The following is a 14,641-nucleotide window of genomic DNA, read 5'->3' on the forward strand; positions in this document are numbered from 1 at the left end:
ATCTCAAAGGCATTATGTTGAGGAAAAGAAGCTAGGATCAAAGGTTACATAATATGTAATTACACTTATATGACATCTCAAAAAGGCAAAACTATAGTGACAGAGTACAGACCACTGGTTGCCAGGGGTTAGGTGTGGGGAAAGGTGTGACTGTAAGGGGATAGTATGAGAGAATTTAGTGGATATGGAAATTTTCTGTATTCTTATTGTGGTGTCAATTTCAGGAATCTATACATGTGTTACAAATCCACAGAACTGTACACCAAAAGAAAAAAAGTCTACTTTATTGTATAATTTGTAAAATAGATAAAATATAATAAAAAGCACTGAGCATTTTTGTCTCAATGAAAGCAACAGGATTAAATAATAAATTGTGTAACATAATGTAATACATGTTAAAATAACATTTGTTGAGTATTATGATGTGCCAGGTATTGTGTGAAGAACTTTACATGCATTATTGTATTTAATCCTCCCAATGAGAGAACTACTATTATTATTCCCACTTTATAGATGGGTATACTAAAGCTTGGAGAACTTAACTACCCATGAAGTCTTATCTGTAGGTGACCACAACAGGAAGGGATTAAAAAACTAGCAGAAGCTAATCTTTATTAACTACAGAGAACCTGATAATGCTAGTGATAGCAAGTAAAGAGATCATTATTCCTTTTTTTTTTTTAAAGGATAAAATTATTAAGCCTTGAGGCCATTGTGATTGGAGTCTCAGTAAGCAAATTGATGACTGGGGACCAATGATTCCTGAGCAGAATGGTTGTTTATCCCTAGAAATGTAAAGCAAGTTTGTGAATGGCTTGTTTAAGATAAAATTAAACAGAAAACATACCCTTTACATCTGTTACCTATGCAGCATAGGTAAGGCTGCAGCATATATGGTAAGGCTCTTCTTAAAGTCCCTGCTCCTGCTACAGCTATCCCAATTTTTGACTTCACAAAATATTTGCTGTATACTAGATGGAACGGAAATATAGCTATCTATTTCCACCTCCAGACTATGGCCCATTTTGCTGTGGCAACACCTTTCAGGACTCAACTTCAGTGCCCCTCTGTTTTTGTAGTCTCCTTTTGTTCTGAGCTGTGGATCCACTGCTTCTAGAAGAGGCTTTTCTAATACAGTTGTAATCACAACAAATTGACACAATGTACTACAGTGCATAGTAAGTGGGATGATAGTAATTATGATTAGTAATACATAATTATTTCACATTAGAAATCTGAAGAATTACTTCTATACAAAGTTGAGCTACCAATTACTAGAACAAATCAATTTAGAATCAGTTGAAAAATATTAACAGTGTGAAATAACATGGCTTTGATGATGATAGTAATAACTTTTTTTATTAAGAAATCCACTATGTGCCTCTCATCAAATTTATGATGTTACAAACTTTATGCATAATTCAATTTAATCCTCACAATCATCACAGTGAGATAGGTATTGTTGATGAGAAAATTAAATTTTAAAAGAGTTAATTAAAATTTTCAAGGTCACACAGCTGTCTTACTCCATAAGCCAATGACCTTTTTTTAAATATATATCTTTATCGGAGTATAACTGCTTTACAATGTTGTGTTAGTTTCTGCTGTGCAACAAAGTGAAACAACTATATGTATACCTATATCCCCATATCCCCTCCCTCTTGAGCTTCCCTCCCACCCTTCCTATCCCACCCCTCTAGGTCGTCACAAAGCATCAAGCTGATCTCCCTGTGCTATGCAGCAGCTTCCCACTAGCCTTCCATTTTACATTTGGTAGTGTATATATGTCAGTGCTACTCTCTCACTTCGTCCCAGCTTCCCCTTTCCCTGCTGTGTCCTCAAGTCCGTTCTCTACGTCTGCATCTTTATTCCTGACCTGCCACTAGGTTCATCGGTACCATTTTTTAGATTCCGTATATGTGCGTTAGCATATGGTATTTGTTTTTCTCTTTCTGACTTACTTCACTCTGTATGACAGACTCTAGGTCCATCCACCTCATTACAAATAACTCAATTTCGTTCCTTTTTATGGCTGAGTAATATTCCATTGTATTTATGTGCCATATCTTCTTTATCCATTCATCTGTCGATGGACATTTAGGTTGCTTCCATGTCCTGGCTATTGTAAATAGTGCCGCAATGATCTTAATCATTATTTTAAACTGCCTTGCCTTGAATTCTTGATTTCTGAAGTACATTTTCTTCATGTTTACCCTTTTCTCCCTTCATCTGGCACCATCCTATCTTCCATCCCTTAAATCCCATCTCAGGCATCTCCTTTCCTAAGAAGAATTTCAGTGATTTCTCTCTTCACTGTTGTCCTCCCTACTCCCTTTAGGGAGGGTTAGCTGTCCTTTTGCTGTGCTCTCATAGCATGTCTCTATAAAAGCACCTCACATGTTGTATAGAAACCACGAGTTCATGGACTTACTTCTGGTACTAGACCATAACAGATTCAAAAGCAGGCAGTAATTTCTATTTTAGTGTGCCAAACAAATTGCACAATGCATATTATGCAGTAATAACTTAATACATTTTGTTTTAATTGAATTAAGCTACATATTGTTGAGCACCTCATAAAAAATACATTTATATATAACAAAATAAATGTCATAAAGTCCATGGATCATGTACTTTATCAGGGAAAAACCTCTCACGCCTTCACATGAACCTCTTTATTCTCATTTTACAAACTAGGGTTTCAAATTTCTTAGTCTATAGCAAATAAAAGGCTAGATACTAGTGGATAACACAATGGAAATTAGAAGTCCCAATAGCCCAAAACTGAAGGATAGAGAAAAACTTTCAAAAACAAATAAATAATGAAAAGAAAAAAAAAAAAAAGAAAAAAGAAACCACAAGCTGCTAGGAACAGTTGATGAGTGTGAAGTGCTCAACTGCTTCAGTAGTCCTTGAAGTGCAACACTGTATAACAATGGATGTAAATAACATTGAGCCTGAAGACTCAAGCAAAGTTTAAGTTATAAACACTGTTTTAAGAAGGAAAAGAATATATGTAAAAATTTTCAACCATAATGATTAAATTTTAAGTGTTTTAATACTTTAGTTACACTAGTAATAAAACCATGATCATTTTTACTAGTTATACATAGTAACATTAGGCTGGGCTAAAGAGGTATTGATCCATCTATCTACTATACCTTGAGAAGAGCAGCTATAAGCAAACATTAAATGCACCTGTGACAACAGGAAAATATTCTAGTGTGAACATTTAAGTAATATAAAGTAGAATTATCCAATTTAGACTTAAAATAAAACTAAGGTCTAGGCAAGATTTGTAATTATGGTAATTCTAGATGAGAGTATTGCCACTAATAATTACTGTAAGTATAAAGAACATTGCTGATGCATAGGATATGGCTGCTGTATATACAAGATAAATTTCTATTAAATATTATTTTTTATTTAATTTTCTATATCTTAAAATTTAGCACTATTGTATTATGCCAATATACGTAAATGTTTACCTTCCCAACTAACTATAATCTTTCCAACTTCAGAATGTAAGATCCTAAAGTACAGAGACTTGGTTATGTATTTAATTCATGTGTAATACCAACAGGTACATAGCTTCTGCTGTTTAATAATGTTGAATGACTGCTGCTTGTAATTGCATGGCCAAAAAGCCCTACATTGTTAAAATTAATGTATATAATACTCATCTGAATATTCATATAAATTTTAAAATAATTAAGAGTTGCTATTTATAATAACGTTGACATCATACATTTGCCAATTGAACAATAAGAAATCTGTTATTATCAATGAAGAAGATTCAGCCAGTTAATATAATTATGTAAAACTTTAAACAATATATAAACATTAAAGGTTATCTGAATTTCTTGTCTCTGTTTCTTACATACTTTCCCATAACTCCCAAAGTAAAAATGCATACCTGTTTCTACAGGTTTTGTATTCTACTTTAAGAATTGGTTTGCAAGATTCAGATTTTCTTCCTTCTCTTTGAGTTTTTCCTAAAGAAAGAAAAAGGATTTTATTAAATATGATTTAAATTCTACTAACCCATGAGAATTTTAAAAGCTTGATTAAAGGAATATTTTTTAAATGTAATTATGTGTTTTTCATAATATGATAAACACATTTCTACGCATCCTAACATATTTGTTAAATTTATAAACAATTTGTTGAGCCCTAATAATTGACTGTTATATAAACAATAAAGCTATTTGTAAACATCATATTTGTATTGCTTCACATTCTCCATGTATAAATCTAGTATCATATAAAGTTATTTTAATTATTTAAGTTTCAAGATAAACAACTTCAGAATTGAAGACACACACATACATACTTATCACCATAATGAAATGTATAATGAAAATCCATACTAGGCTGAAAATTTTACCTATAAAACAAGCAAATCCCTTTCTTATGCAGAAAGATTTGCCATTTAAAACTTATGAAAATCTTTGCATTTTCATCATATTTATTTAAAGGAAAGTCCATTAGACAATGAACACTGATGGTATATTTCATGATTTTTAAAAATTTTAATGATGTACTCTATTTGCATAAAACAAAAATAATAGTTTCTTATAAGGGAAGGGTTATGTTGTTTAGACTCCATAAGAGTCTGAATGAAAGATCAAGAAGAGTTGAAAATGGAAATAAAGATACTTCTGCCTATAACATACTTATCTTTCTAGTTATGATTTTACTTATAATTCTACGTCTCATTTTGATAAAATTCATCTGTTTTTCAAGATATGTTTGTTATTTTAATAAGTACCCTATTTATTCTTGTATTGCCACAGCTGTTTATGGACACAGAAACCTATTATGTAGAGAGATGTTTACATGCATATAAGTTAAAACTTTAGAATAGCTTCAGAATGGCAAAGCCAAATCCAACTAGGATGTCAGGACAATTTTATCCAATTTGCTTAACGGGCTATCAGCTTAGAATACACCTTATCTGCTCCATGGCATGCTTTCTGAAATTGCCTTCTCTTTCTTTTATCTTATGTCAACTAAAGAAGCAACCCAATAATAAAATATTGGTTAATATCATTCACATTGTAAAACAGGATTAAAAGTATCTATATTATATGTGAAAAAGAACTGCTGACGTTAAATATACTATATATGAAAAAGAACTGCTGATATTAAATATAGATCATTACAAAGAGACAACTTTGGCTCAGGGACTCACTCTGAACAGTGGTCTTAGAGGTGAGGAACATCTGGTTGGTGCTTACTAGTTTTGATAATGAATGGAAATAGAGAGAACTGAAGGAAGTGACAGAGTCAGCAAAGAGACCCATTCTTCTCAGTTGATGATTTTTCTATCCAGAGCTTCTCTAATAATTGCCAAACCATTAGTTGACCAAAACAGTATATTTGCAGTTGTTTATATATATGGGACCAACTACTATTTTTCAATCAATAAACATCACTATCATGCACTGATTTTAGTAGAAAAGAATAATTGTTTAATTAATTAATGTTTTACTTCAATTTCCAACTCTAATAATTAATTTGGGGGTGAAGCCTTTCTGTTTTTTTGTTGTTTTTAATTTTATTTATTTATTTATTTATTTTTGGCTATGTTGGGTTTTCGTTTCTGTGCGAGGGCTTTCTCTAGTTGCGGCGAGCGGGGGCCACTCTTCATCGCAGTGCATGGGCCTCTCACTATCGCGGCCTCTCTTGTTGTGGAGCACAGGCTCCAGGTGCGCAGGCTCAATAGTTGTGGCTCACGGGCCCAGTTGCTCCGCGGCATGTGGGATTTTCCCAGACCACGACTCGAACCCATGTCCCCTGCATTGGCAGGCAGATTCTCAACCACTGGACCACAAAGGAAGCCCAACCTTTCTGTTCTGATTATATTCATTGCCTGTCAGTAATTGAAATATTCTTAAATGTCATGTTGCATAAAACAACATTATCAACAACTGCATTTATTGCTTTTCCTTATGTTCAGAGTACTGTATTAAGTGGGAGGATGCAAAGAAATAACTGACTACCAAAAAGCTTAAAATTTACTAAACTGAACAAAACAGTTTTTGAAAATGACAACATGAGGTACCATAAACAAGTGATAGACATGAAGTGTTGTAGGAGTTGAGAATAAAACTGTGGCTTCCTTTTACAATAGAAGACTTATTTAGATTTTCACAGAAGACTTCCTAGAAGCTAGATTAAGCATTAAAAGATAGAAGTTGGCTAGGAGAGCATAAGAAAAGACATGAAGGCAGAATGTGCCTAGTATGTTGAGAGAATAATGGATAAGCCAAATTGGGCAGATTAAAAGATTAATGTAGAAGAAGAGTGCAAAAAGGCTGATGAGGTACAAAAGAGCCATACAATAGCAATCTATAAAACCGATTTGCAGTATAGACAAAGGAGAGTCATTGGAAGCTTTCAAGTTGGGAAATAATATGTGTAAAGCAATGTCTCAGAAATATTAATATGGATTTATTTAATAAAGAAATTTTGAGGATGTAAGATACTGATAATGGAAAACAAGGAGAAGATAATCACAACTGTGCAGGAAAAACTGAAGAAAAGTGAACAGTCTCAAAGAAAAGTGGGATACTATTAATCACACCAACATGTGCATCTTGAGAGTACTGGAAGGAGCGGAGAGAAAGGAGGAGAAAAACATTCACAGAAATATTGGTTGAAAATGTTCTAAATTTTTTGAAAAGCATTATTTATACATCTAAGAACCTCAATAAACTCCATGTAGGATAAAATCAAAGAAATCTACTCCCAGGCACATCAAGGTAAAAATGCTAAAAGCAAAAAAAAAGTATTGAAAGCAGCAAGAGGAAAATGATTCATTGTATACAAGGGAGCCCCAATAAGATTAATAGCTGATTTTCTTACCAAAAACAATGAAGCTAAAAGGTAGTGGAATGACATACTTAATGTACTGGGAAAAAAAAAAAAAACCCTGTCAACCAAGAATCAAAGTTCATCAAAATTATCTTTCAAAAATGGAGGTGAAATAAAGATGTTTCCAGATAACAAAAACTGACAGAATGTGTTGCTAGCAGAGCTCCCTTTCAAAAAAATACTTAAGTTCTTCAGGCTGAAAGAGAGTAATACAAATCTACCCACACAAAAAAAGAGTACAAGGAAAAGTAATTAATGTAGATAATTATAAAAGACAGTATAATTGTATATTTCCTCTCCAATCTTAACTGGTTTAAGAAGCAATGTAAAAAGTAATATGTATATAATTGTAATATGGGATATATAATATATTTGAAAATAATAACACAAAGAAGGTGTATGGGAACAAGGTTACACTGGAGGAAGAAAATGACACCAAATGGTAACCTGAGTCCACGAGAACAAAGGAAGAGAACCACAAATAAGAAGCAAAAAGGCTAATGTAACAAATTTTATACATATATATGTGAGTTTGTATATATATATATATATATATACACACATATATATATATAATATATACCCTTGACTAAATAACAAATGGGTCAAAGAAAAATACCAAAAATATTGTAGAACAATGTACACTACAACACTGTTCATACAATGAACAATGTTCACAACATTGTTCAACAATTGTAGAACAATGTATGATACAACATATCAAAACTTCTGAGATGAAGCCTAAGCAGAGCAGAGAGGGAAATTTATACCTACGAGCAGCTATATTAAAAAAGAATATATGAAATCACTAACCTAACCATTCACCTTAAGTCACAGAATAAAAGCACAACCTGAACCTGAAGCAAAAAGAAAGCAGGAAATAATAAAGATTTGAGCAGAAATTAATGACATAGAAAAGAGAAAAATATAGAAAATCAACTAAACTGAAATTTGATTCTCTAAAAAGATCAAGAAAATTGACAATCCTTTAGCTAAACTGACCAGAAAAGAGACAGACAGACAGAGATAAAAGACTTAAATTACTAAAATCAAGGGTAAAAGATGGAACATAATTACCTATTTCAGCCTGAAGGGGCTGGAGTGTGCCCTAGGCTGCAACTGGGGGTACGCAGGACAGAGTCCGAGTCCGCCATTGAAGCCCCATTGTTAGTGCGTGCAAGAAGGGAAGGGTGCAGCCCCACCAAAACATGCTTGCAGTGGGCACAGCTCTGCCTCTGTGAGCTCTGGGAGTACACAAGCACCATGGGCTGTCCACACTCAGAGGCAAGGCTGAAATCTGTGCTGATCCCCAGGAACTGCACAACTTTGGAAGCAGGACTGAAATTTGAGCAGTGTCCTGGTGGCTTTTGAGGATTTATGCCATCATCTCCTTCGTAAGCTCAGTGCCTACGGAACATTCGAGCAGACTACTGGTACTCCCGTGGCTGGGTGGATCCAGCATTAGCAGCTGCCAGAACACGCAGAGGCAGGGTCAAGGTGTGGGTTGACTCCATAGGTCTCAGCGAGTCCCAGTGCCTGATTTCAGTGGATCTGTGCCAGCATATCTATGCTGGTGGACTGGTGAGCACAGCGCCTGAGGGACATCTGGGATGATTGCTTGCATTCTCAAGGCTGAGGCAGGGCCAAGGGCAGTGCCAACAACAGTATACTTTGTGAGCCCACACAACAGGTAATGGGCTAGACCACAGAGCGTACTTCCCAATAGACAGCTCCTGTGGAGGAACACTCAGTGGCTCTTCTTCCAGTGGAAGTGTTTCAGTCCCACCTACCTCACATCACAGCTTAGAAACAGATCAGGGAGCTTCTACTCCAACAGTTGGGGAGCAGACCCTACCCCCAACAGGGCTGTGTAAACCACAGAGCAAAAAGGAGGCCCCGCTCAACGTCCAGTGCAGGCTCTGATCATCACAACACCAGCCACACCCCACATCAAGAGGATAACAGGCAGCACACACTGAGGAAAGCCAAGGAAGGCATCCATACTAAAAACAGCCCTCTAACCAAAAATATTAGACTCACACAGGCTACACAGGGACGGTCCCACATAAAAACAGCCCTTCAAGACCACAGTAGATAAGTGTTTCTCCTAAATTCGTAGTCGCAGAAATATAAAATGAAGAAGCAGAGGAACCACTTCCAATTAAAAGAACAAGAGAAATCCCCTGAATGAAAAAACAATTAAACAGATCTCTCCAGTCTACCAGATCCTGAGTTCAAAAAGGATGTAATAAAAATACTGAAGGAATTAAGACAGGCTATTAATAGAAATGCAGACCACTGTAACAAGGAACTAGAAACTATAAAGAGGAGCCAATTAAAATTAGAAAACTAATTTGCTGAGCTAAAGCAATAAATACCAAACTACATAATTCAGAAGAACGAATAAGTCATCTGGAAGATTAGAATGGAAATCACCCAGTCAGAATAACAGACAGAAAGACAAATGAAAAAAACCCAAAATGAAAGCAACATACAAGACCTATGGGATAATATAAAGCAACCAAATTTACACATAATAGGGATCCCAGAAGGAGAAGAAAGAGAAAAGAGGATTGAAAATGTATTTGAAGAAGTTACAAATACATTGGCTGAAAACTTCCCAAATCTAAAGAAGGAAATTATATCTAGGTACAAGAAGTACAGAGGGTCCCAAAAAAGATGAACCCAAATAGACCTACACCAAGATATATTATAATTAAAATGGCAAAAGTTATAGTTAAAGAGAGGATTCCAAAGGCAGCAAGAGAAAAACAAAGAGTCAGTTACAAGGGAACCCCCATAAGGCTATCATCTGATTTCTCTACAGAAACACAGACCAGAGGGGAGTGGCAAGATATATTCAAAGCCCTAGAAGGGAAAAACCTGCAACCTAGGATACGCTATGCAGCAAGATTATCATTTAGAACAGAAGGAGAGAGAAAGAATTTCTCAGATAAGCAAAAACTAAAGGAATACAGCAATACTAAATCTAACCCAATAGAACTATTGAAAGGACTTATCTAAACATAAAAGAAGCAAGAGTCTATAGGAAAGAGAAAATCACAGTTGGAAGGCAAATCACTTTAAAAAGCCAGTACATAAATTTTAAAAATTTAAAAATAAAAAAAAAATTTTTGAAAGTGATGGTAACTACAATGAATAGCAAAAGGATAAACATGAAGATGTAAAACAGTACATCAAAATCATAAAATGTTGAGGAGGGGTGTAAGAAAATGGAGATTTTTTTAAAAATGTGTTTGAGCCTATATTACTATGAGTCTAACGCAAGTAGATATAGTAATGGGTTAATACACTTGAAAAACACTGTAACCACAAATCAAAAACATAAAATAGATTCACAAAAACCAAAAAGAACACAAGCATAATACAAAAGAAAGTTATCAAACCATAAAAGGAAAGACAAAAACTAAAAGAAAGGAAGAAAGAAGAAACACAAAATCAACTGGAAAACAAGGTTTAAAATGGCAATCATCAAAAATTACCTTAAATGTCAATGCACTAAACATTCCAATCAAAAGGCATAGAGTGGCAGATTGGATAATAAAACAACAGCCCACAATACGCTGTCTATAAGAGATTCATTTCAGGGCTACAGACACAGACTGAAAGTGAAGCGATGGAAAAAGGTATTTAATGAAAATGGATATAAGAAGAAAGAGAGTGTAGTAAAAAGAATTCTACACCATGACTAAGTGCAATTTATCCCAAGTGTGCAAGGCTGGTTCAACATTCAAAAACCAATTGATACAATCCATCACATCAATAGGCTAAAAAAGAAAAACCACATCATCATATAAATAGATGCATAAAAAGCATGTGACAAAATCCAACACCCATTCATGACAAAAACTCTCAGTAAACTAGAATGAAACTGAGCAGGACCTTGAAAGGCCTTCTCAGAGAGACACCCCACTGTGTCCCCTGCCTCTTGTTTGTAGAAGAAGGTTTAGCCTCCTAGGCCTTTGCCAAGTTCCAAAGAGCAACTTTAATTAAAGAAGTGAGAAAATACAGGAACAAAGGAAAACAGCCAAGCAAGACAAAATAATATTAGTTAGCCATAAAACAACATGAGGACACTTAGCTCCTCCACAAGAGCTATAGATAATATTTGAAGCCATATCCTTGAGTTGTTTTGCAGATACTAAAAAACCCCCACCAGGTGGAAGAAGTTAACTGCAGGCTGACAACCAGCATGTAGACCCCAGACTAGTTGGAACCAGAAAGTTGATGATCGAGATTTTAGAAACATCACCCTGTTATGTCACCGTCAACCAGCCAGAGAACTGAGCACAAGCTGATCACATACTCTGCAACCCTCTCCCTCACACTGTCTTTAAAAGGCCTAAAAGCCAATGGGGAGTTCAGGTCTTTTGAGCATGAGCTGCCCATTCTCCTTGCTTGGCCCCACATTGGGTGCTTTGCAATAAATGCTGTACTTTTCTTGACAAAAACCTGGTATCAGCAGATTGACTTTACTGCACACAGGCAAGTGTACCCAAGTTTGGTTCACTAACAGAAATAGATGGGAACTTTGTTAACTTGATAATACCTACCAAAAATCCTATAGGTAATATGGTTCTTAATGGTGAGAAACTCAAATCTTTCCCACTAAGATTAGGAACAAGGCCAGGCTGTCACCTCTCACTACAGTTTTTCAACATTGTACTGAAGTTCTAGCTAATGAAATAAGACAAAAACATGAAATAAAAGGTATACAGATTGGGAAGGAAGAAATAAAACTATCCATCCATAGATAACATAATCACCTATGTAGAAAATCCAAAAGCACTGACAAAAATCTTCTGGAACTAAGACGTGATTATAGCAAGGTTGCAGGATACATTGCTAATATACAAAAGTCAATTTATTTCCTATATACCAGCAAAAACTAAGTGGAATTTGAAATTGAAACACAATACCATTTACATTAGCATCCAAAAAAATGAAATACTTAGGTATAAGTCTACTGAATATGTACGAGATCTACAGGAGTAAAACTAAAAAACTATGATGAATGAAATCAAAGAATTAATAAATGGAGAGATGTTTCATGTTCACGGATAGTTAGACTCAATATTGTCAAGATGTCAGTTTTCCCAATGTAGTCTATAGATTCAATGTAATCCCGATCAAATTTGGGATTTTGTGGATACCAACAAACTGATTTTTAAAGTTAATATGGAAAGGCAAAATATCTAGCATAGCCAACAGAATACTGAAGAACAAAATGGGAGGGCTGAAAGTACTGGGACTTCAAGATTTACTATAAGGCTAAAATGATCAAAACAATGTGGAGAAAGATAGACAAATAGATCAATGCAACAGAATAGGGATCCCAGAAATAGACCTTCATAAATATAGCCAACTGATCTTTGACAAAAGAGCAAAAGCAATACAATGGAGCAAAGACAGTCTTTTCAACAAATAATGCTGGAACAACTAGACATCTACACGCAAAAAAAATGAATATAGACACAGACGTTACACTTTTTACAAAAATTAACTAAAAATGGGTCATAGATCAATTTGTGTAAACACAAAACTACATAACTCCTAGAAGATAACATAGGAAAAACCCTATCTGACCTTTGGTATGGCGATGACTTTTTAGATACAACACCAAAGACATAATCTATGAAAGAAATAATGGGTAAGTTGGACTTCATTAAAATTAAAAGCTTCTGCTCCGTGGAAGATAAGAGAATTAAAGACAAGCCACAGACTGGGAGAAAATATTTGCTAAGGCACAGCTGATAAAGGATTGTTATCCAAAATTTACACAGAACTCTTAAAAGTCAACAATAAGACAAACAACCCAACAAAAAATGAGCCAAAGGTCTTAACAGATACCTCACCAAAGAAGATATACAGATGGTAAATGAGCATATGAAAATGTGCTCCGCACCATATGTTACAAGAGAAATGCAAATTAAAACAACAATGAGATACCAGGACACATTTATCAGTATGGCCAAAATCTGGAATACTGACAATATCAAATGCTGAAGAGGATGTGCAACAATGGGAACTCTCTTTCATTGCTGATGGGAATGCAAAATGGTACACCACTTTGGAAAACTGGACAATTTGGCAATTTTGTAAAAAACTAAACATACTGTTACCATAGGATCCAGCAATTGCACTCCTTGCTATGTACCCAAAGAAGCTGAAAACGTATGTCTACACAAAACTCAAACATGGATGTACATAGCAACTTTGTTCAAAACTGCCAAAACTTGGAGGCAACCAAGATGTCCTTAAATAGGTGAATGCATAAATCAATGGTGGTACAACCAGATAATGGAATAATATTCAGCACTAAAAATAATCAGCTATCAAGCCATGAAAGACATGGAGAAACCTTAAATGTATGTTACTAAGTGAAAGAAGACAATCTGAAAAGGCTACATATTGTATGATTCCAACTATATTCTGGAAAAGGCAAAACTACGGAGAAAGTAAAAATGCCAGGGGTTGTGGGGGAAGAGGGTGAGGGAGAGATGAATAGGCAGAGCATGAGGATTTTTAAGTTATTAAAACTACTTTGTATGATACTAGAATGATGGATATAGTCATTATACATTTGTCCAAATCCACAGAATGCACAACACCAAGAGTGAACCCTAAGGTAAACTATGGACTTTGGGTGATTATGATGTGTAAATGTAGGTTCATCACTTATAACAAATGTACCACTTTGCTAGGGGATGTTGATAATGGAAGAGGCTACTCATGTGTGCGGGGCAGGGGGCTTATGGGAAATATCTGTATCTCCTTCTCAATTTTGCTGAGAACCTAAAACTGCTCTAAAAATTGTCTTTAAAACTATATATATCAGTAGAAGGACATGTGCTCACTCCCTCTTGCAAGAGCACCGTAATCACAAATAACTGCTGAACAATCATCAACAGGAAGACACTGGAACTCACCAAAAAAGATACCCCACATCCAAAGACAAAGGAGAAGCCGCAATGAGACGGTAGGAGGGGTGAAATCACAATAAAATCAAATCCCATAACCACTGGGTGGGTGACTCACAAACTGGAGAACAATTATATCAGAGAAGTCCACCCACTGGAGTGAAGGTTCTGAGCCCCATGTCAGGCTCCCCAACTTGGGGGTCCGGCAACTGGAGGAGGAATTCCCAGAGAATCAGACTTTGAAGGCTAGCAGGATTTGATTGCAGAACTTCTACAGGTCTGGGGGAAACAGAAACTTCACTCTTGGAGGACACACACAAAGTAGTGTGTGCATCAGGGCCAAGAGGGATGAAGGAGTGAACCCACAGGAGACTGAACCAGACCTACCTGCTAGTGTTGGAGGGTCTCCTGCAGAGGCGGGGGGTGGCTGTGGCTCACCGCAGGGACAAGGACACTGGCAGCAGAGGCTCTGGGAAGTACTCCTTGGTGTGAACCCTACCAGAGTCCACCGTTAGCCCCACCAAAGGGCCTGTAGGCTCCAGTGCTGGGTCGCCTCAGGCCAAACAACCGCCAGGGAAGGAACTAAGCCCAACCCATCAGGAGACAAGCAGATTAAAATTTTAATGAGCTCTGTCCACCAGAGCAACACCCAGCTCTACCCACCACCAGTCCCTCCCATCAGGAAGCTTGCACAAGCCTGTTAGATAGCCTCATTCACCAGAAGGCAGACAACAGAAGCAAGAACTACAATCCTGCAGCCTGTGGAATGAAAACCACATTCACAGAAAGATAGAAAAAATGAAAAGGTAGAGGACTATATA

General features: G+C 35.9%; 1 protein-coding gene across 10 annotated transcripts in view; it reads right to left on the minus strand.

Moving 5' to 3' along the window:
* STXBP5L (syntaxin binding protein 5 like) overlaps window positions 1-14,641 on the minus strand; it is a 376,785-nt gene that overhangs the window by 169,493 nt on the left and 192,651 nt on the right. For all 10 annotated transcript variants that reach the window (XM_036850880.1, XM_036850882.1, XM_036850881.1 and 7 more), the window contains exon 10: window positions 3,917-3,995. In XM_036850880.1, the coding sequence (XP_036706775.1) occupies window positions 3,917-3,995 (79 nt within the window). The remainder of the gene's footprint in view (window positions 1-3,916; window positions 3,996-14,641) is intronic.

This window comes from Balaenoptera musculus, chromosome 4 (genome assembly GCF_009873245.2).
Source record: "Balaenoptera musculus isolate JJ_BM4_2016_0621 chromosome 4, mBalMus1.pri.v3, whole genome shotgun sequence".
Classification (NCBI taxonomy): Eukaryota; Metazoa; Chordata; class Mammalia; order Artiodactyla; family Balaenopteridae; genus Balaenoptera; species Balaenoptera musculus.